The sequence below is a fragment of the Tamandua tetradactyla genome, chromosome 2, assembly GCF_023851605.1.
Source record: "Tamandua tetradactyla isolate mTamTet1 chromosome 2, mTamTet1.pri, whole genome shotgun sequence".
Taxonomy (NCBI): domain Eukaryota; kingdom Metazoa; phylum Chordata; class Mammalia; order Pilosa; family Myrmecophagidae; genus Tamandua; species Tamandua tetradactyla.
Window position 1 is genome coordinate 186,530,816 of NC_135328.1, and position 24,483 is coordinate 186,555,298.

General features: G+C 36.1%; 1 protein-coding gene across 2 annotated transcripts in view; it reads left to right on the plus strand.

The window, feature by feature from the left end:
- The window catches only part of RRAGC (Ras related GTP binding C), a 30,050-nt gene extending 6,129 nt beyond the window's left edge, over window positions 1–23,921 (plus strand). For both annotated transcript variants that reach the window (XM_077150211.1, XM_077150212.1), the window contains exons 2-7: window positions 200–403; window positions 1,559–1,758; window positions 5,225–5,339; window positions 6,220–6,362; window positions 9,828–9,976; window positions 22,430–23,921. In XM_077150211.1, coding sequence (XP_077006326.1) covers window positions 200–403; window positions 1,559–1,758; window positions 5,225–5,339; window positions 6,220–6,362; window positions 9,828–9,976; window positions 22,430–22,578 — 960 coding nt within the window. In that variant the 3' untranslated portion in view covers window positions 22,579–23,921. The remainder of the gene's footprint in view (window positions 1–199; window positions 404–1,558; window positions 1,759–5,224; window positions 5,340–6,219; window positions 6,363–9,827; window positions 9,977–22,429) is intronic.
- The last annotated feature ends 562 nt before the right edge of the window (window positions 23,922–24,483 follow it).

Below are 24,483 nucleotides of genomic sequence, written 5' to 3' on the forward strand. Positions count from 1 at the left end.
TTTCAGCTCCAAAATGGATTTTTCCTGTCAGAATTAAAGGAATAGTGAGTCCCAACATGTACACTATTCAGTTTTAATCGTTTTCAAAAATTTTGCTGTAGGATCAGATTCTTCAAATTATGTTAATCAGTGATAGAATTTTGAACTTTAAATACTTAAGTTTAATGAAGTCATAAAATTGTTTTATTTCTTCTCACAGGTGGTGTTTCATAAAATGTCACCCAACGAGACCCTCTTTTTGGAAAGTACCAACAAGATTTATAAAGATGACATTTCCAACAGCTCCTTCGTGAATTTCCAGATATGGGATTTTCCTGGGCAGATGGACTTTTTTGACCCAACCTTTGACTATGAGATGATCTTCAGGGGAACAGGAGCATTGATATATGTCATCGATGCACAGGTAGTAAGGAATATTGAGATTTATTTTTTCTTTCCAGGTAGCAAAATCTGTAGAAACAAAGGAAAATATTGAACTTTGTTTCTTAAAGCTTATTTTGCCAGTAGATTCTATAACAGTAACGAGATATAATTGTAGAGGTGCCTTTGGAGCAGGCATTCTATTGTGCAGGTATAGAATATCAGATGATTAGGTGATGTGGTTTACATCCTAGAGTCCTAGGTAATCAACAGCTCATATTGTTTTTCCCCTTTTATTAGCTAATAGTAGATATTGCTGTACAATCCCATCAGTGCCCATAATGTAGGAAGGAATATGAGAACTGAGTCAGTAAATATTAAAACGAATAGTTTCGGTAATTGCCCAAGTTGAGTTTGGCCCAACAAGCATTTATTGAAGGCTTATCATGTGGCAGGCTCCCAGATAAATGGAATGTGGTTCCTGTTCTTAAGCTTACTTTTTATAAGCTTAGACATTAGTTAGGAATGCTTTCTGAATGACAGGGGCTTTCACATATGCGATCTAATTTAATCTTCACAGTACTGTGAGGTGAATACTGTAATTCCAGTTTTACAGATGAGTAAACTGAGATCACAGAGTTTAAGTGACTTGTGCAAAGTCACACATCTAATAAATGATAGAGCTGGGATTACTTTTATTTATTTATTTATTTTGGGGAGGTACATGGGCTGGGAATTGAACCTGGGTCTCCCACATGGCAGGTGAACAGGCAAGCTTTTTTTTTTTTTTTTTTTGTTAGTATGGGTAGGCTTCAGGAATCGAACTTGGGTCTCCAGTATGGCAGGCGAGAATTCTGTCACTGAGCCACTGCTGCACCACCCCTGGCGAGCGTTTCACCACTGAACCACTCAGAAACCCTTGGGGTTGCTTTTGAAAAGTTCTTTTGTGAAGAAATGTCTTCTTTTTTCCTTTATTTTACCAGTATTAAAAATTATAAGTATTAACTTGGTAATTCAATTTTTTATGTTGAGAAATTGAAGAGCTTTTTAGTGGGGTAAATAATGTTTTGAATGTTTGAATACTCTTATGAATAATTAGGATATTTTCTGTGGTTGGGGAAAGAAGTGATTTGAGGTTTACTTGTTAGTTGACTTGTAAGATTTCTTTTTAGAAAAAATATTTTGTTCTGACTTATAGGATGACTACATGGAGGCTTTAACAAGACTTCACATTACTGTTTCTAAAGCCTACAAAGTTAACCCAGATATGAATTTTGAGGTTTTTATTCACAAAGTTGATGGTCTGTCTGATGATCACAAAATAGAAACACAGAGGGACATTCATCAAAGGGCCAATGATGACCTTGCAGATGCTGGGCTGGAAAAACTCCATCTCAGGTAATAACATGCATTTTTGATATGAGAATCCTGAAAACTGTATTCCCATGTCTGTCATTAGAAACACTGTGATGTTTTTGAGCTCTTCTTTGTTGAATTCAAAACTATTTTGGGCTCTCTCATGTTACTGAGAAGTTATTTTCCCCCCTTTTTGCATTTTCCTGGAGGTTGAAGTTATGTGAAGTGTTTCCATTAATGCTTTTAAAAATTCATCTTTAGAGGCTAGAATCAGGCTGTCTCCTCATGGCATAAATATGCTTTGGGGCTCTCACTTCTTGGTTTCATCATTATTTTTCTTTATTTAGTACAAGGACTCTCGTAGCATTTGTTGTAGAACTCCTTAGGTTGAGTCTTAACAGTATCGTTCTCAATAGGAGAATCTTTTAGAGGGATATGCTTTTGAATCTGGACCTGCCTCTGAAATATCTTGTTTATACTTTGAAACACTTTATCCTTTTATGAATTTCAAAAGTTTCGGTTAGATGGGTTTATTCTGTAAGTTTGCCTATGACTGCTATTAAATTTAAAGAACTGCTGGTTTATAATTAAATATTATTAAGAAAGTATTATTAAAGAACAACTACTAGACAGAATTGATCGTTTGGGTATTTGCATTCTGAAAGGATATGAGGAATATTTTTCTACATCTTATTATTATTAATTTTTGTATTGTATAGCTAGAAATGAGGACCCAAGAAAGTGTTCTCTAAATGATATATCCAATTTAGAGGGGGAGGTAGGGGAGAGCTGCAAGTGTAGTTAGTTCCCTATCCCTAGTCTATTATAGTGACTTCCCTGTAGGTTCATACCAACCCCTATTACTATCCCTACACTCTCAGACTCCAAGATCTTCCCATTATTGCTTGTACCATCACTAAGTTCTAGGAAACCATGTAGTCAAGTCTCATTGACCTCAGCTTTGCTTGGATTAATTAAAAAAAAATTGCAATAGCAATTCATGCTTTAAAAAATATAAAAAATCAGCAGTGTTTGTGAGAGAAAGTTGAAGGTACCTCCCTATATATTCCCCCAATATATATTTTTGAAATCTATTAATAATTTTTACCTAGATTTTAAGCCATGATTGCCTTGTGTTCCTTAATACCAGGGGGAATCTTTCTGATCGTCTTTATCCTAGGTATTAGTTTGATAATGCTGCTGGACTGCAATATACCAGAAAAGGAATGGTTTTTAAAAAGGAAATTTATTATACTACAAGTTTACAGTTCTCAGGCCATACAAGTGTCCCAGCTATGGCATCCAGGGAAAGATACCTTGACTCAAGGAAGGTTGAAGGGTCCAGGACACCTCTGTCAGCTGGGAACGCTGACATCTGCTGGGGTCTTTTGGCTTTGATTTCAAACAGCTTCCCTGGGGGCATTTTCTAATGTCTGGATCTCATGTGCATCTGCTCTGTCTGCACTCCAAGCATGAAAGCTTCCTCCACAATGTTTCCCCTTTTAAAAGACTCCAGTAAACTAATCAAGACACACCTTAAGTGGACAGAGTCACCGATCCATTTAATCAAAAGGTCACACCCATAGTTAAGTGTGTTGTATCTCCATGGAAACAATCTAATCAAAGGGTTCTACCTTAAACAGTATTGAATAAGGTTTAAGAGAATATGGCTTTTTTGGGGTACATAACATTTTTTTTTGTATGCTGTATGCTGTATGCCTGGGGTCACATTTCATTCTTTTTCCATGTGAGTATTCTGTTAATGTAGCACCATTTGTTGAATTTTTGTTTGTTTGCTTTTGGGAAGTACATGGACTGGGAATCGGACATGGGTCTTCCACATGGCAGGCAAGAATTCTACCACTGAGCTACCTGTATACCCTCTGGAGTATGTGAAATTTTAAAACCAGCCCATCCTATGTGTGCCATTCCAGGGTACCCTACCATCCCTTTCTCAGTTCCCTACAGGGCCTTTGACCTTGTTAACCTCAATAAAATTTTGCATCAAGTTCGTATTATGTACTAGTAGGCCTATGGGAGAAATCCATTATTTCTGGTTTCCAGATATTCAACTTACTTAAATGTCCTGTGTATCTTAAAGCCTTGCAGGTTCTCCCTGTCTCCATCTACCTCCATGCCTCATAGGCACTGCAGGCCCTTTTCACTTTGGTAACCCTTTTGCCTAAAGTAAACACTTAAAAAAATTTTTTTTTCTTGTACCTGCAGCAGTCATCTTGGCTTCAACTGTTCTATGCCAGCATTTTGTCATCTAGAGTAGGGCTGTATCTTGCATGGGACTAGGTTTTATTTTATTTTTTTTGTGGGGGGGACTAGGTTTTTAAGTCAGCTCCTTGAAAGTATCTTAAAATTTTCTAGTAAGTGTGGTATATATAGTTCTGTGTCTTTGACTTTGTAGTATATACACATAAGTGTATTGGGGATACGATTATATAAGATATATAATGAAAAAATAGTAATAAAACAAGTATAAATGTCTGCATTATTTAATTTGTTAAAAGTTAGTGTCTCTCTGAAATATGTATTTTGTTAAATCTGAATATGGTACTTTACTACTACTATACATCCATTTAGGCCTCCAACTCCTGTTCCATTCTCTAAACAGTCCCAGCTAGCAATCACCTTAATATGTTACTTACATAAATTCTAAGCAGTTATATTCATTTGTTCAGTCAACAGATACTTATCGAGCACTGTTCAGAGCACTGGGCTTACAGCTGTGAGCAAGACTGACAAAGCCTCTGCCTTCATGGAGCTTATATTCTGATGAAGGAGACAGAACAAAAACATTTGTAAATAAATAATGTAGTTTAATTTTGCGAACTTAGTGCTATGAAGAAAAATAAGGGAAATGGGATAGAGAGCAATGGGTATACAGGTGTACTAATTTAGATAGGGTGGTCAGAAAAGAACTGAGGAGATAACATTTTAGTAGAGACTTATATTCTTATTTAATAGTTGTCACATATCTCTGAGCTTTCTTTTGATTTTTGTCTTTGGCCTCTATTCAGTTGTGTGCCCGAGAAAGTAAATTTTTAGGATGAGATTGCAAAATATTCAATATTCAAGTGAATATTCAAGTTTCTGCATGTGAAAATGCTTTCTTGAGGTTACCTCAGTTGCCCTCTCTGTAAATGCAGTAAAGGGATGAATAGCCACAAGCCAGGTGTGGAAACTGCATTTGTCATCTTTTTTTTTTTTTTTTTTGCAGTATAAGAGGCAGACTTTAAACAATGTTTTTTAAATTTATTTATTAATTAAAAAAATAAACAAAATGAAACAACATACATAATCAGTAATCCACAATATCATCACTTAGTTGCATATTCATCATTTCTTAGAATGCATTTGTCATCTTGAATAATAGGAATGGTAGGCAAGATAGGGAGGCTTTATTTGAACTTAAATGTGAAACTTAAAATTTTATGTATTATGATGTCGTTGAACTAAAGTGTTTTTCAAATAAATTAAACTGTGTCATGTTTTTCAGCTTTTATTTGACTAGTATCTATGACCATTCAATATTTGAAGCCTTTAGTAAGGTGGTCCAGAAACTCATTCCACAACTGCCGACCTTGGAAAACCTATTAAATATCTTTATTTCAGTAAGTGAGCTATTTAATTCATTTTAGTGTCTGATTCCTTTTTCAGTGACTGTTTTTGTGTTGTCAGATACTCAAAAAATGGCCGAAATTATTATTTTCTGAGTTCTTCTCTTAGTACTTACCCTCTGTTATCTTAAAATGAACTGATGAAAAATTTTCTGATGCTATCTTAATTAAAAAACATCTTCATGGTACCTGTTTCCTGAATGAAGAGTAGTAACTGGAAAAAAATTCTTTGGGAATTTTACTCAGTCTTTTCCTTTCCTTGCTAAATGTAATGTTAGTATTTTGTTTTTACATTTGCATTTTGAGGATTCAGCTTGATGAAAATGGAAATCCTTCCAATAAATTTAGCATTCAGCCTTATATTTTCCAGAAATTAATTTGAAAGTGCTCCATTGTGATGGCCCCTAAGTTTGGGCTTTTGGGTTATGTTAGATGTTGATGTTAAATTGTAACTTTTCTGTGTTTTGCTAATTGCTGCATAAAGCCTTTATAGTATCAAGGTCATTCAAATCAGAGATTGATTATTTTAATAAGTAAGGGTAATTGAAAATATAAGAATGGCTTGATTATTGGAGAAAAACTCTTGTTAATTTTTGGGGTCCTCTTAGAAAATAGTTCATTTAAGTGGAGGGGAGGAAGGAAAAACAAACTTGACCAGTGGATTTATGTCTGTAAATCAGAGCAGAGAAATAATTCCACTTTTGTTCTTTGGATAATAGAAATGTGTCTTAACCAAGTGCTATTTTTTTTTTGGTATTGGGTTGTATAAGTAAAAGTGACCTTGGATGTTATTCAATAATTGAAGATCTTTGATAAGCTGCAAATTGTGATTCTTGAAAAGAACTGAACTCTTCCCCAATTTTGTTTTTCTAAGAATTCAGGTATTGAAAAAGCTTTTCTTTTTGATGTTGTCAGCAAAATCTACATTGCAACAGACAGTTCTCCTGTGGATATGCAATCATATGAACTTTGCTGTGACATGATTGATGTTGTAATTGATGTGTCTTGTATTTATGGGTAAGTTATATACATATTTCTGTAAGAGCTTAGACAGATTGAAAACTAGCTGAATATGTTGGGCAGATAATTTCCGAGGCCTCTGACAAGTGCTGTATGAATTATAATTGTTCTGACCAGGGTGTTTCAGCTTGACACATCATTTTTCCTTAGGTGGGCTGTTGGGTCTTACTCCTTCTGAGAGGATGGATAAAAGCATTTGAAAAAATGTGACTGGTACTGGACTTACTTATCACTGGAAGTTCCTCTCCCCATTATTTAGGGGGTTTGCACTGTGCCTTTTTACTACTGGGACTTATTTACATCAAAAAACTAGATTAATTCATTTATGGTGGTCTGAATAACAAATGCAGGTCCCTAATTTAACCTTCAGGCTTTGTGGAATGAGGGATCCTTAAACTTTGAGAAAGCAAAGAAATGAGGTAATCAGAATTTTATGTATCAGAAAGATTTGCACATTTAGTTAGAAATTTGATCTATGTGTTCAAGATTCCAAAATAAATCTTTAAAATAAATATAAGCTCTTCCTTTGTGTAAGTTCTCCAGTCTTCGTAAAAGCCAGCAAACTGATGACTTTGTAGAATAGCCCAGAGGATGAATTAAAATAGTGGAGAATTACTAGCATTTCAAAATTCACTATCCTGTGTTTTCTCTCATAACCCTGATTCCCATAATGCATTAATACCAGAACCCCCAAGGCATTTTCTAACACTCTGACATAACTTTTGTCTTAATACCGATGTCCTCTATCTGTTATACCTGTCTTTTCTGCTTCACTTATTCTATATTCTTCTTTATCTCTCTAGCACTACCTTTCACCTTAGCCTCTGTTATTTCTCTAGTTGTCTTTGAGTAGGAGAATATTATATGTCTTACCTGTTCTTTAGTTGTCTATTTCTGTCTCCTATTTCTTTTTCACTTTTGTTGATTATGTGTTCTCCTTTGTTTTAATGCTTTCCGTAATAAAAATGAGATATGTTGTCTATTTATTACATTCACTAACGTTTCATGTCCCACATCCCTAATTTAAGAAAATGGGTGAGTGAAATATTTATTTGCTCTTTCTATAAAGCAAATAAGTTAAAATTCCACAAACTTTTGTAAAAAGTTTTATAAAAAGTTTGTAATTTTTTTCAAATTTAGTTCTAAAACTTATTTTCATAAGATACATTATAAAAAGAAGAAAATGATGTTCATTCTCTCAATACAATTTGTGACAGCAGCTTGGTGTGTTTTATTATAGTTTAATTTGCTTCTTGACCCTTGATTTATGTTTTGTTTTTTTTTTTGAAAAGGACTACATATAATTCCAACAGTTCTAATTTAATAAAGGAAGTAGTTTTCAGATCCTGTTAGGATCTCTTTGCAAGCATCACGATTCTAAGTATCTGCAATAGACTCTATTTCTTTTAGTTTTTATAATTACTCCTTTTTAACTAATGGCGGTTTTGATACCGTAGGTCCTTCTTAATTTGTAGACTGTGTCAGTACAGATTAGTATGAGGGAAGATATGAAACCTACTATATTCCATGCATCCTAGGGAAATGTGAATGCATGGAATATTGCTGTGTCACAGAAAAGAGAAAGTATTTTGTTGACACTTCATATCCTTTTTGTCCCATAATTGCTACAGGTTTTTTAACTGTATAGGTTCAGTGCTTTCTGGGTTGTTCTCTCCCCCCTCCATCCCATCCTGTTATTTTATCATACCCCATTATGCCCTACTGGCAGCCATTAGAATAAACTGCCACTAAGTATGGCTCCTTTAGGTCGTGACTTTGCTTTTGCCTAGGCATGTTTTGGTTGAGATTTAGATGAGCGTGCTTTCCCAATGGTTTTAAAACTATTAAAACAACTAAGCAGAGAAAGCAAATACTATGCTTTAATGACTCTTACTAAGCAAGCTTTTAAAGATCATTACATGTTTTCATTCTTAATTTTATTAATCACAGCCAAATTAAAATCAGTCGAATCTCTAGACTTTGGTTAGAATGCATCTTTCTAATTTCTTTCTACCTTAGTGTGAGAGTCAAGGTGATATGCTGGTTTGACATTAGAAGTTTTACTGCTTCTCACAGCTGCTAGCTTAGGTATTGGTTTAAAAAATCATTTCCAGGGCTGTCTTGTGTTGGAACCTATTGTTTAGACTTAGCATCTGTTCTCATTTTTCATGTGGCACAGAGTTGGGATGGGGCAGATCTTTTCTTAGGGCAACTAATGATAACTGAGAACACATAGCACTTTTAACTTAATTTTCTTTTATGCTCTTTTAAGCATATGGCACCTTCTTCCTTACCATCAAGTGTTCCCAAATCAAGTTTATTTATACTAGCTAGGAAAGAGAGATAACAGAAACTGCATGGATTTGAGTTAAAATTGAAACCCTAAATTTGAGTCCTGGCTTTGTGAGAGTGTGAAATCTTGAGGGAATGACTTTACCTTTAATGAACTTTAATTTCTACATTGTTAAAATGGGCATATAGTCCTCTTATATATACTTATTTATTTAGTTTATACTTTGACTTGTTCCAGAAATAACTCAAAGTATTAAATGAGGCTGTAGTAATATCTCCTATCTCTCGGGGTTGTTATGAAAATAATGTGAGAAGGTAAACTCTGAAGTTTTGAAGAGTTCTAAAAATAGCCCCTCTTTCACTTATTAAAAAAATACGTGAAAATATAGAAAAGTAAAAATAAGAGAAAAAACCATTGTTGCACTATTTGAGACAACAGTTGACATTTTTTAAAGTGTATTTCTTTTATTTTTTTGAATACAAATACTTTTTGAAAGAAAGCAGTTTTGACAATTCTTAATTCCTAGCAATTGCTAAAGAACTTTTAGACATTTACTGAGAGTATATTAGAAATAATTCTCAGATCCTATGTTTCTTAAAAGTTATTGATTTCAGTAAAGTTCCTGCTGGTCTCTAGCTGGTACTGTTTTTGTGTAGTCTAAGAATTTTCCAGCTTTTTCAAGGAAGCAAAAAACATTTTCTGAGAAAATGTGTGATTGATCTGGTATGTAGAATATGCCTTCAAGGAACTCTCTTAGGTGGTATCAGGGCCCTATGGCCTGAGATAAATAAAGAGAGGAGACACCTCAGCTGGATCTGCAGAATACAGCATGAGGAGGTAAGTAGTCCCATCTGATAAAATGTTGAAAATGTTTTCATTTCCCTGGATAAAATCTACTTATATTTTACCTTTTTTCTCCAAATGCCTGCTTATCTATGATAGTAAAGGATGTGTATATAGTTTTTTTTTTGTCTTTCTATGAATACCTGAGATTCTGTGTTTGGGAACCTTATACCTAAATAACAACTAATGTTCCGGTATATGTAGACCAGTATTTTTTCTCAAAAGCCTTTTGGGAAACTGGTGGAAAGACTTGTCATGATGCGAATTAAATGTGACAGGATACCAAGTTGGGAACTCTGTAATGAAGACTGCTTTCTTTTAAATAGGTTAAAGGAAGATGGGAGTGGAAGTGCTTATGACAAAGAATCTATGGCAATTATCAAGCTGAATAATACAACAGTCCTTTATTTAAAAGAAGTGACTAAATTTTTGGCACTGGTCTGCATTCTTAGGGAAGAAAGCTTTGAACGAAAAGGTAATGGCATTTTTAAAAACTGTTTTTATGTAAAATCATTTGTTATAAGTTCTTGGGTCCTTGGACACACGGAAAATGTTGTTTCAGTGTCAGACAAATAGTTATTGTTTAAAAAAAGATGAGCTTAAACTACTTTTTCACCTTCCCTTCTACATTACAGTCCAGACTTTCTCCTTCCTTCTTTTGAGGTAGTTTTTTTTTTTTAATCAAGTTTTAAATTCTGACTTGTTTTGCTTCACATCCTTTCATTACCTGTTTATCTGTCTGCAGTTTGACTTCCATCTGAACCAGAGTCTACTGAAACTTATTTGATTGATTATCAAGATACTTTCTTGCCACATTCAGTGGTCTTTTCTCATTCTGCAGCCTCTGCAGTCTTCTGGGGCAGGTGAACCTGTGAGTCCCTTCTTTACTGAAGTTTTCTTCTCTGCTTCTGTAAAAGCTGAACTTGCTGGGGTTTTACCTGTTTATTTCTCTGACCACTTCTCTTGTTCCTTTTCTTTTACTATTTCCTACCCCTGAGTGTTCTTCAGAGCCAGGTTTTTCTGTGCAGTTCTTTGCTTATTCTCCTGGTCAGCTCATCCAGTCCATGGCTTTGGTGAATCTCTATATGGTTATTTGAAAAATTTGCATCTCCAGTTCTAACTTGGGCCCCTGTTCCAATCTCATGTTTGGATTTATTATAAGACATCTTCATTAGCTATTTTCCTGTTATCTTGTCCCTCGTGCCAAAAACTGATAATTATTTTCCCCTCTATCTCATGACCCTCTTGGCGAGCATACTACTTCTTTCACTTAGTGATGCCATTTTTTTAGCATTCAAATTTAGATATCTTGAAGTCAGGTAATTGTATAGTGTTATTTCTGAAGGAATCCTGGCAGATTGTTTCACAGCAGTGATTCAGTGTTCTCTTTTTCTCATTCTTTTCCTATGTTGTTTATATTGAATTTTTACCAAATTTCATTTGTTTCTTGGGTTTCCACTCCATTTCCATGGTCAGTGATTTCAATCCAGGTCTTTATTTCTCCAGACCTGTAGTACTGTAATAACCACCTATTTGATATTATTCATGCATTCAGTGAATATATATTGAGGGCCTAGTACGTATCTTTTATTCCTGTGACAGACTAGTTTTCAGAAAACTACTTTTATCATCTTATATAGCTACTCAAGGATCTATACTAGCTCTCTATTTTGTGTGTATGCTGTATGGCAGGGGTCACATTTCATTCTCTTTCCATGTGAATATCCTGTTATTGAAGCACCATTTTGTTGAGTTTTTGTTTGCTTGCTTTTGTTGGTTTGTTTGCTTGGAAAGTTATGGGCCGGAAATCGAACCTGTGTCTCCTGCATGGCAGGCGAGAATTCTGCCACTGAACTACGGCTGCAAACCCCCACCCACACACACAACTTCCAGTTTTTCTGCCTGAGGTGGTTTTTTTGTTTTGTTTTGTTTTGAATGGTTAAAGCTAGTACTTTTGTTTTTAAACTTTTAATTTTGAAATATGTTCAGACTTGCAGAAGAGTTACAAAAATAATACAAGCCCCATATGGAGAACTGTAAAGTACCCCTACCCCTCTCCCTCCAGGTACCCAGATCTACGAGTTTTAGCTTTTTGCCACATTTGCTGCTCCTTTCCTTACTTTCTCTTTTTCTCTCACCTTCTTTCTCCCTTTCCCTCTCTCTCTCTCTCTCTCCATTTCTCTCTCTAATTGTGGGAACATAAATACAATATAAACTTTTCTCATCTCAGCTACTTCCAGGCATACCATTCAGTGGGATTAATTACATTCACAATATTTCGGTGTCTTCACTACCTTCTGGCTTTCCCATCTTCCCAAATATAAACCATACACTAATTATGCATTAACTTTCTATACTCCTGACCCCCGACCCTAGCAACCTGTACTCTAATTTCTGTCTCTGTGAACTTGTATATTCTCTGATACTTTCTTTGTAGTTACTTTGGGGCTTAAATTTAACATCTTTAATCTGTAATAGTCTCGTTTACCTTGACACCAACTTAACTTCAATAAAATCTTCAAACTATGTTCCTATACCCCTCTGTCCCCCAACCTTTGTGTGGTTCTTGTTACAAATTATGTTTGTGCCTAAGGATTCCAAAACCACTGATCATCATTACATTTTATGCATTTGCCTTTTAGATTCTATAGGAAGTAAAAAGTGGAATTACAAACTAAAAATCTGGTAGTACTGGTATTTATATTTACCCTTATTCTTACCCTTGCTGGAGATCTTTATTTTTTTATGTAGCTTTGGTCTATTGTCTATTATTCTTTCCTTTCATCCTGCAGAATTCTGTTCAGCATCTCTTATTGGGTCTGTCTCGTGGTGAGCTCCATCAGCTTTTGTTTATTTGTGAATATCTTAACTTATCCCTCTTTTTTTTTAATTGTGAAATACAACAAATACATAAAAAAAAACAATTTTGGAGTACATTTTCACAAGTAGTTATAGAACAAGTTTTCATGTTTGGTATGGGTTACAGTTCGATGATTTTTTTGTTTTTTCTTCTAGCTGTTCGAAGACACTGGAGACCAACAGAAATATCAGTGTAATCATTTAGCAGTCATATTCATTTGCTAAAGTCTATCTTCTCTTATACTCCTCCTTCTCTTTAAATAATATATATACGTAAAAACAATAAATTTCAAAATATATTGCAACAATGCATTGTAGAACAAATATGGTTTGGTATGGGTTACAATTCCACAGTTTTAAATTTTTATTTCTAGTTTCTCTAAGGTACTGGAGGATAAAAGAAGTATCAGTATAATGATTCAGCACTCATACTTATTTATTAAACCTGACCTTCTCTGTATAACTCCACTATCACCTTTGATTTTTTCACACTTTTTAGGGGTATTTGGGCTATTATCATTCTAACTTTTTCATGTTGGTAGGGGCTGTCAATAATATGGGATAGGGGGATAGAGCTAGTTTATGTTCTGGAAAGGTTTGGCCCTCCTGCATTTCAGGACTTATCTGTTCCAGGGAACCATCTGGAGGTTGTAGGTTTTAGAGTTACCTTAGTACACAGAACCTTTGTAGAATCTTATATAATGCCCTAGGTATTTTTCAGGATAGTCAGAAATGGTTTTGTTTGGGGTTTGGCAAGTTATGATACGTAGCAGTGTCAACTGAAGCAAGCATGAGAGTGACCTCCAGTGTAGCCTCTTGACTCTATTTAAACTCTCTCAGTCACTGATACCTTATTTGTTACACTTCTTTTCCCCCTTTTGGTCAGGATGACATTGTTGATCCCATGGTGCCAGGCTCAACCCTGGGGTCATCTCTCATGCCACCAGGGGGCTTTCATCCCGGGATGTCGTGTCCCACATAGGGGTGCAGGCAATGGTTTCACTTGCAGAGTTGGGCTTAGAGAGAGAGGCCTCACCTGAGCAACAAAAGACATCCTCCGGAGGTGACTCTTAGGCATTCCTGTAGAGAGGCTAAGCTTCTCTACTACATGTATAGCTTCACATGAGCAAGCCTCAAGATCAAGGGCTTGGCCTATTGCTTTGGGTGTCCCTAATGTTTGGTACAGTATCGGTGGTTTCCTGGTGGTAAAGTTTAATAGTTCCATAATTTTTATCCCATCCCTCAAGGGACTTTGCCAATGCTTTTTGATTATCTGCTTAATATACTCTGGGATGTATCCAGGCATTACATTAAGCTATACAAGATTAAAGGCTCTCATTCTTATTCTGGGCTCCCTGCTATTCCTCAGTTTTGGAAGACAATTTTGCCAGGTATAATATTCTTAGGTGGAAATTTTCTGCTTTCAGCAGTTTAAATATGTCATCCTAATGCCTCCTTGCCTCTATGGTGTCTGATGAAAAGTCAGTACTTAATCTTATTTAGGCTTCTTTGTATATGAGATGTTGCTTTTCTCTTGTCACTTCCAGAATTCTCTCTTTATCTTTGGCATTTGGCAGTTTGATTATAATATGCCATGATGTGGTTTATTTGGGTTTATTCTGTTTGGAGTTCGTTGAGCGTCCTGAATGTGTATATTCATATCTTTTGTTAAATTTGGGAAATTTTCAGCCATTAATTCCTTGAATATTCTCTCTGACCCCTTTTCTCTTTCTTGTCTTTCTGGGACCCCTACAAAATGTATATTGTTACTCTTGACGATATTGCCCAGTTTCCTCAGGTTCTGTTCCCTTTTTTTTTTTATTATATTAATTAAAAAATTAACACATTTAGAAATCATTCCATTCTACATATACAATCAGTAATTCTTAATATCATCACATAGATGCATATTCATCATTTCTTAGTACATTTGCATCGATTTAGAAAAAGAAATAGAAAGACAGAAAAAAATAAAACGATAATAGAAAAAAGAAAAAAAAGAAAAAAACTATACCTCAGATGCAGTTTCATTCAGTGTTTTAACATAATTACATTACAATTAGGTAGTATTGTGCTGTCCATTTCTGAGTTTTTGTAACCAGTCTTGTTGCACAGTCTGTATCCCTTCAGCTCCAATTACCCATTATCTTACCCTATTTCTATTTCCTGATGGTCTCTGTTACCAATGACATATTCCAAGTTTATTCTCTAATGTCGGTTCACATCAGTGGGACCATACAGTATTTGTCCTTTAGTTTTTGGCTAGTCTCACTCAGCATAATGTTCTCTAGGTCCATCCATGTTATTACATGCTTCATAAGTTTATTCTGTCTTAAAGCTGCATAATATTCCATCGTATGTGTATACCACAGTTTGTTTAGCCACTCGTCTGTTGATGGACATTTTGGCTGTTTCCATCTCTTTGCAATTGTAAATAATGCTGCTATAAACATTGGTGTGCAAATGTCCGTTTGTGTCTTTGCCCTTAAGTCCTTTGAGTAGATACCCAGCAATGGTATTGCTGGGTTGTATGGCAATTCTATATTCAGCTTTTTGAGGAACCGCCAAACTGCCTTCCACAGTGGTTGCACCATTTGACATTCCCACCAACAGTGGATAAGTGTGCCTCTTTCTCCGCATCCTCTCCAGCACTTGTCATTTTCTGTTTTGTTGATAATGGCCATTCTGGTGGGTGTGAGATGATATCTCATTGTGGTTTTGATTTGCATTTCTCTAATGGCCAGAGACATTGAGCATCTCTTCATGTGCCTTTTAGCCATTTGTATTTCCTCTTCTGAGAGGTGTCTGTTCAAGTCTTTTTCCCATTTTGTAATTGGATTGGCTATCTTTTTGTTGTTAAGGTTCTGTTCCCTTTTCATTCTTTTTTCTGCTCCTCGAACTGGATGATTTCAGTGATCTTATCTTCAGGTTCACTGATTTTTTTTCTTCTGCCCACTCCATTCTGCTGTTGAACCTCTCTAGGGAATGTTAAATTTCTGTTACTGTGGTCTTCAGCTCTGTTTGGTTCCTTTTCATAATTTCCATCTCTCTGTTGATATTCTTTTTGTGTTCATCTGTCATTTTCCTGATTTCCTTCGTTCTTTGTCCATGTTTTCCTTTAGCTGTTTGAGCATATTTAGGACCATTGTTTAGAAGTCTTTGTTATATCCCAGGTCTGATCCTTCTTGTTCATAGTTTTTAATACTTTACCCTTCTCCCTTGCCTGGGCCATTGCTTCCTGTTTCTTTGTACATTTTGTAAGCTTTTGTTGAAACCTGGATATTTTGACATTTTAATATGTTATTGCAGTAATTTAGACTCTGTGGCATTTGTTCCATAAGTTTATATCCTGCTAGTATTATGACAGAACTTTCCTTGAATATCAAGAGTTAACAAAAAAAAGAGTAGGAAAAGGGCGGGCCATGGTGGCTCAGCAGGCAAGAATGCTTGCCTGCCATGCCAGAGGACCCGGGTTTGATTCCTGGTGCCTGCCCATGTAAAAAAATAAAAAAAAATAAAAAAAAAAGAGGAGGGAAAAAAAGAAAAGACAACTCCCAGTCTTTGCAGATTGACCTGTGCAGGTGCTCTCCTAGGTCTTATCCTTACAGTGGGTTGTATGAGAGTAACTCCAGGTTAAAGCATAGGGGCTTTCCTGATGCTTTCTACACATGTGTCTTATCTGGGGCACGCACATGTGGCCCTAGAAATTCCTTAGTTTATGTGTTTAGAAATATCTCTTCTTCCCTAGGAAACAGCTTTCTCGGGACCCTGAGCACTGCCTGGTGTGTCCTACAGTAAGCAACCCCTTGCCCCAGGCAGCACAACTTGACTGCTCGCCCATGGTGTTCTCTAGGGGAGCTCTGTGAGCTGCCTTTTGCATGCAGGGCAAGTTCTTGGCAATGGGTCACCCAGGCCACCATTAGAAAGAATGGGCCAGACATACGTGCTCCCAGCATGTGCATAAGGGCCACTGTGCTCCCTCTTGAATTGGGGCCAGGAATTTGCTTCAGGAGAGGAACCAGAGAGCTCTGGAGGGAATAAGAGAGGGAGAGGGACCAGCCAGAGTGCTATGTGAGCCTACTGCTTTTAAGAAGCCTTTTTCTTGATTCAGTGCTCGCCTTGTTATTGTCGTTTCCATAGTCCTTTATCTGTTTTCTGGAGCCCTGAGAAAGATATTTTTGCAATTTCTTGTTGATTGTTTAAAGTTTCTGTGGCGGGGGGGGGTGGAACCCTGAAACACCTTACTCTACCATCATGATCAGGGCAGCAAAACTCTGAGTTTTTAGTGAAATATTTCACCTTTGAATTAAGAAATGAAACGTTACATGTTGAGGTTCTCTGTATATTTTACTCATTTGCAGTCCCTTCCTTTGTGCTTAGTTGAATCTTGTATTATTTCCCATGTATGATTTATTTTTTTACTTATCTATTCCTGAACAATATAGAGTATTGTATGTTTTTATATAAATGGTATAAAAATGTAGGTAGTCTTTGGCAACTTGCTTGTTTCCCCCATTCAAGGTTTTTTTTTGAGACCTTCCATGTTGATAACACGTAGCTCTAGTTTACTCATTTTCTCTGCCACATAGATAGTATTCTTTTGTTGGAATATACCGTAATGTATTTTCTTGTTGCTGGACATTTAGATTATTATAATTATTATAAATAATTCTGCAACAAATGCTGATGAACAAATTGACCTTTGTACATATGGGGTGTGTATATATATGTGTCTGTATAGTGTACGTATTTAGGAGTGGAATTTCTGGGTTGCAGAGTACATACATCTTAAACTTTATTAGGCACTACCAAATCTCTTCCCAGATGGCTTTACTGTTTTCACTCCTGGTAATACTATGTCCAAGTTCTTGTTACTCCATATCCTTGATAATGCTTGATATTGCTGACTGTTTAATTATAATCTGGCAAGAGGGTAATAAATGGTATCTTATTTGATTTCAGTTTTTACTTCTTTAATTACTAATTAGGGCAAGCATCTTCACATGACTGTTCAGGTTTTCTCTTTGGTTATTTACCTGTTCATCTACCTTTGTTTTTTTCTTACTGATTTTTAGCATTTCCACTATTCTGATCTTTAAAATTTTTTTTACTTTTGATTATAGAAATGTTCAGATATACACAAAAATAGGTCAGCATAATGAATCTCCATGTACCCACCTCACGTAGCTTTCAACAGTTATCACCATATATTCAGTCTTATTTCATGTGTACCATTGGAGTATTAATTTGAACCTTTAGTTATGGAAACTGTCATATATATAAAAAAGTAGAGAAAATAGCATTGTGAACCCCTTTTGTGTCCATTGCCCAGATTCAATAATTATCACAATTATAGCCAATCTTGTTTTATCTCTATGTCACTTTCCCTGCTGGATTATTTTGAAACAAATCCCTGACATCAAGTCATTTTGGGATTTAAGTAGTTATCTCTTAAAAGATTATCTTTTTTTTTTTTAAATACAGCAGTATAACCATTAATAAATGTAAAAAGGTAACAATGATTTCATATTATCAAATATGTCTGGTCAGTATTCAGGTTACTCTGATTATCAATTTTGGTTTACCGTTGGCACAGAAATTTATCAAAAACATTTTCCTTTACAGTTTTTTTCCTGAGTCTTAAGGACCATCTCAATCTGGCAATAACCTGCTTACTCAGACTTAATTTCCTGTACTTCTTTTCAAGAATTCTCTGACATTCCTCTCTTTAGTCAGGCCAGATTTTTCTTTTCTTTCTTTCCTGTCTTCCACCTGTGCTGTATTCTCATTTACAGATTCCTGCTGTTTTCTTGTAATTTCTGTCATCTATCCTCCTAATGAAATCTTGCCCATATCCCCAAAGTTCTGTCTCATTTGTGAAGCATTCACTGGCTACTTATGCCCTGCACTTAGCACTTCTTTTTTTTTTTTTTTTGAACTTTTTTCACATTTGTAGTCAATTTAGCACTAGATTGTTTCTTATTTGTTTCTTGTGTGTGTTGTTCTTATGTTCCAGCTAGCATTTCCTTGAAGGCATGGGCTATATCTGCTACTGCTTTTGACACATTTTACCCTTCACAGTGCTGTTCAATAAGTATTTAATGACCTTTATCACAGCGAGTATAAATTATTGAAAGATCACATCATGTTCAAGCAGGCCACACAGTATATTTTAAATATTTCACTTTTGCGTGAATGTGAATTGACTGATTTGAAAATTTGGATGCCAGAGATGTTATTTTGGCAATGGTGATGGTCAAATTGCGTATTTGCTGTCTGGAAGGATGTTGTGATGGTGGTTATATAATGTCCACTTGTTCTTAAAATTGAAGATATTGCTGTCTAGTTAAAGGTTTAAAGATTTCAAGAAGTGTCTATCAGGCTGGATTCGATTTTGGTGCAAACCCATTAACAGTGGCTTAAACAAGATGAAAGTTTGTTTTCTTCTTATATCAAAGAAGTCTTGAGGCATTTTGGGGTAGCTAAGGCAGCTCTCAGAATCCTTAAGGACACAGATGCTTCTCTTTCTGCTCTGCCATTTTGTAGCATAGGCTCCTATTATCAAGGTCACGTCATGATTCAGATTATTTTAGTGGTCAGTATTAATCTTGTGGCCATGTCTAACTTCAGGAAAGACTGGGGAATACAGTTTCTTAGTTTGAGTACCAGTTCCTGATGGGCCTCTCTGGTACTTCCCAGACACCTGGGCTCTACTGAGCACAGTTTGCCAAACTGCGACTCAAGCCATTTCTTCTAGCTCTTCAGTTGGTTGCCCTGAGGACTTATGAAAGGAAAAGCTTGATACTTCAAAAGTATTTTACTTTGACCTAAGATTTCACTGTAAATTTTCTTAGCAAATTTACCTAGTTAGTCAGAGTATACTTAATGGAGCCAGAGTACAATTAAAAAGCTTTAAAACTCCTAAGCTCTAAAGACTATAATGTCCCTTCTCCCCCAATTCAGAAGAAAAACTGTATTAAATATTAGAGTGTGAAATAAGTGCAAGGAAGTGTAATACATTTATTTATTTATTTATTTTCCTTCTCTGATACCTATTTTGCTGCATTTTAGGAGAATAACTTTGATGGATATTGAGTACTGCATTGAAGACATGACAGCAGACAGGGTGTGATTTTGACCAGATAGCTGATAAGTAGAAGAGAAGAGAAAATGTATTGGTGATAATAAAGCAGACTTAACTTTCTGAATAGTTGAAGATAACTTTCCTATTCTTTTTATATGGAAATGCCAATAATTGTTTTTTTTGTGCCATATTAGAACTACAGCTAATACTCAGAACTGGGAAGTGGAAAGTAGACATCAGGCCATTTGGCAGAGGTTTTGCCTAGAAAACTAAAGGGATCTGGGAAGCAGTGGTTCCAGTTGTAGCAGAAGGATTTGAGCTAGTAAAAACAACTATAATTTTATTTTGAGTATTTAAGACTGGAATCTAGAGATTGCTTTACTCATTTTCAGTGTGGAAATGAGCAACAATTGGGAGACCTGCTTTTGGTGGGGGGTAAGGGAATATGTATGTGTGTATTGGTGATGGAGTATGGGGAAAAGAGAAACCTCTTTGCTCTTTCCCTAAAAGATGACATAATTTTAATATACATATTTAATTTGACTTTTGTTTGCAGCTCATTTCCATAGTTATACCCCCTTGTAGCCAGACCCAGAGACTGACCACTTGGTAGGCTCTGTCAATGCTTTTTACTCATTTTTCACCCGTTAAGTATGCTTACACCGTGATTCAAAGAATGTAGTGGAAGACAGAGCATGGTTTTCCTTTTCCAGAACTGACCTTCAGTCCTCTTCCTTCAAGGTAGAAAAAGCTAATCTCCTTTTCTAACTTCTTTGTCTAAATTACTGGTAGGAAGTGCCCTAACAGGGAAGAACATGGCTCCTTAGTTTTAGTTTCCTCTTGGTGCCTGCAAGTAAAACTTCTGATTCACTTTTGAAATTTTTCTCAAACTAGGTAACTGATAAATTACAATGCCATTGAAGTGGCTCTATTTTATTTGTATCCAGTTTTATTTTGTGAAGAGTCATTCATTGTGTTGCCTGTCCTTACCTTGAACTTTTTTCCTCCAGATTTGAGATGTTCATATAGTAGGCGTTTGCTTGATTTTTTTTTTCCCCTTACAGGTAAAATATACTAAAATTAAAAATTTTCTTTGATAGTTTATTATATTGATTTATATTTATAAAGAAGCATGATTAATTTTTAAAAATTTCTAATCATTGAGTAGTTTAGTATCAAAAGTAGTAAAACTCGGACCATTTTGTTTTTCCAGAGCCCATCCTGGAAAACTTCCTCCTTCCTCTGTAGTGCGTTCTGGGTAGGGCCTCTAGACACCAGACCTTAGAGATCCCAGATGCCACCTTAGAGCCCTGGGACACAGCGCTAACTCCTAGAGACCCTTCACTGTCAGGACCCTTTCTCTGTTTATGGCCTTGACCTCAAAACAAAACCTGAACTCTGCTTTTCTGCCCAATTCTCCTTAATCTCTCTAGTCCTTTCTTGTGGATAACATAACTAGCAGTTTTATAATCCCTGATCTTTGCTGTCACTTTTTTTCATAATTAGAATAGCAATACATGTTTTCTTTTCACTCTCCCTGCTATATACCCCCTTTTCACCCCCTCCAGAGTTAGTGGAAAGGGTAATGATTTAACTTACAGAATTGGGCTTAGAGAGAGAGGCCACATCTGAATAGCAAAAGAGGTCCTCTGGAAGTAACCCCCAGGCATCTCTGTAGGTAGGCCTACCTTCTCTACTACATAAATAAATAAGCCTCACAAGAGTAAGCCTCAAGTTCAAGGGGCTTGGCCTATTGTCTTGGGAGTCCCTAATGTTTGAGACAGTATCAGGGGTTTCCCCAGTGTTAAAGTTTAATAGTTTCATATTTTTTCTCCCATCCCTCAAGGGACTTTGACAATACTTTTTTGGGGGGTGTATGGGCCAGGAATTGAACCCTGGGTCTCCTGTGTGAGCATTAAACCACTGAACCGCCTGTGTACCCTTCCCAATACTTTTAAATTATCTGTTCAGCATTCTCTAAGCTATATCTGGGCATTACATTAAGCTAGACAGAATTACAAGCCCTCATTTCCCATTCTTGGCTGTATATGTTTGGGTGGTTTAAATGATCTATCCAGACAGGTTGAATTAGATTCTGTGCTACAGTAAATTTAGGTTCTGGACAAAATAAATCTCCCTTCCTTTGGTCTCATAGAGTAGATGAAGCTCTAAAATACAGTGTCTTCCTTACTCCTGTATTCTGATTTACCTTAGTCTTGACCTGATCAGCTTCGTTCTTATCTGATTGAAGCCTGATCTCTTTTTCAGTATCTTTAACAGTTGTTGTATGTGGCAATGCTGACCTTCAGAACTGCAGAACTCCTACTCTGCGTCTTAGGTGTCATATAGGTACCCAAAGTTCCAGGGAAATACCAGGTTATACATATATAGCACAGTCTTTTAAAATCTAGAAATAACAATTACCACTCTGGATTAACGTAACTGCTTTAAGAGTTTATAATCTAGTCCCCAATTTTCTTATAAGTATTTTCTAAATGAGATCATACGATGTTTCTGGCTTATTTTGCATCACATAATATCCCACAGGTTCATTTATAACATTGCATGCCTCATGACTGACTGTTCCTTTCTGTAGCAGCACAATTTCGATCATATGCATACACCACAGTTCGCCATTCTATTTCTCTGTCCTTCAGCCACCTCCATCCATTGGGTATCATGGTATAATGTCAAAAGTCCCCAGTCTCTGAACACTCAATTTTAGACAGTTTTCATTGCTCTCAAGAGAAAAGTAGCCAATAAACACATCCTCACCACGTTACTCTCCTTAACTCTAGTCCCTCTCACCCGTTATTTACGTTTGGTGTTGCTGCGGTACTGTTGATCTTCCTGTTAAACATAGCCCATGACTAGGATGCATATGTTTAAATAGACATAATTTTTTTTTCTGTCACCAAATGTTTCCTAGTAGATAATTTCACAGTTGACATTCAGGAGGCCTGATCATCTTTTTCTCTCTTGCAGGTTTAATAGACTACAACTTCCACTGTTTCCGAAAAGCTATTCATGAGGTTTTTGAGGTGGGTGTGACCTCTCACAGGAGCTGTCACCAAACCAATGCTCCCAGCTTGAAAGCATTGGCGCACAATGGCACACCGCGAAATGCCGTCTAGCCTGAACCCCAAGCTGGCTCTGTGCCAGCTTTCTCTTCACTTCAGGGTCAGATGCCACGTGCTACAGGACATGGGAGCTACCGCTTGTGGGAATCTGGTGCCTGTCCCACTAGAGACAAGGGGAAGAGTTTTTCATTTGGATGAAATCCTCTTTAGCTGGTGGTGTGCAACTGAAGCTATTATTTCTTTTTTAAAAAATGGCAAAAAAGAATTTTAGAGACCACAGAACTCAAGTGTGTCTTTCCTCTTTTGGGTCTTACTTTAGTAGTTGGGATATCTTGGACCTGGAGAGCGTACCAATTACCCATCCTTGCCAGGGAATGTTGCTGTCAATTATCGGTTGGGAAATAATAGAAAAAACTGAATTTTTATATGCCTCACTTAGGTTTTCATTTGAGTAGTCTCTAAAAATCCTGCCTCGCTTAAGTTCTGACACTGCCTTTCAGATTTCAACTGTGGACATTGTACATCTAAGACTTTTAAAATACATTTGCTTGCTAACTCAGAAGACTCATAGTCTGACTACAGACAAGGACGTTCCTGTATTTGTTACTGAAGAAATGAGACAAAATTTTATGCTGCATCAGCTGGAGAGCAAGTCTCAACAGTGGCTACATTAGTTCCTTTGGAAGTTTTGAGGACAAAACTTTGAAGTAGAAGAAATTTTTGCACCTATGTTTTGGGTACCAGATGTCTAGATTCTTGCATTAGATAAATGAATATGATAATATAACAAAGATGATTTTAAAAATGTTTTCCCTATAGTCTCTTCCTCCTGGGGGAGAAACTTATTATGTCACTGAAATGCTTAGCTTCTTTAATTTTGATTTCCTCTGCCATATATCTTTTATTCTAAGCTATTTAGATTGCTTAAGAATTGCTGTTCTGTTGACCCTAAGGCACTGGTGGACTGTCCACTGGGAGTTAGAGAGAGCACATGGTGCCACAACATGTGTTTTATATACTTTGTCTCCAGTATTCTGACACCAAGTGTCAACTGTGGTACTTTCTTTGCCTAGGATATTAATTCTTAATTGTTTATTTTTGTTGATGGTTGATACCCTTTCATTGATTAACATTTATACGATTTTATTCTTCATGCCCAGTAGTCATATATTCCAAAGCCACTGGACCACTTGAGTACATAAGTGCCACTGTTTTATGAAATATGTGTATTCAGGTCTGTAAACCTAACAGTGTGACTTGGAGTGCTTCTTGCAGATGATTCTGACTGTTGAGTATTTACATGGACCATGATGATATCCAAAAGAAAAATGCTTTTATATTTATAGATTATTTCATTGAACTATATAAATGGGTATCAATAAATGTATTTACTCCAACATCAGTTTTTCTATTTGCCTAGAGGTATAAGAGGGTGGGGTGATGGAAAATTGGGTTGCCATACCCTATCATTTTCTTATCTGTTTACCTTTCTTTTACTGCCTCATGTGGCTAACATTCCTTGTGCTTCAGCACTTTAAGTTCTATACTGATGCCGTATTTCATGGCCTGATATCCACGTGTCTCCCTTGGCCCTTTCTGCTTAGTGTAGCAGGTCTAGCTAGACCTAGGTGAAAATCTTTTTCATTTTGGTGTTTCATATCAACATATCTCAGTCATGGTGAAAAATATCCAGGGCCTGGCATAATTGATACATTATATCTAAGCTAGGAAGGGGTAAGTAGATGAGTTAAGTAGAAAGCCATATAAAAAAATTATACCAATTCTAGCTTTTTTGTTTCTTTCAGGTCTGAGGTACTCCATAATACTCAAGTGTCAGTTAAATCAATATTTATCTATATAAATGCTTATATAGTTAGGTTGGGCCTAACTGATTGGAGGAAAGTATACATTGAACTAAACTAGTAAAGCAACTTTAAACACTCCCCCTTTTTTCCCCAA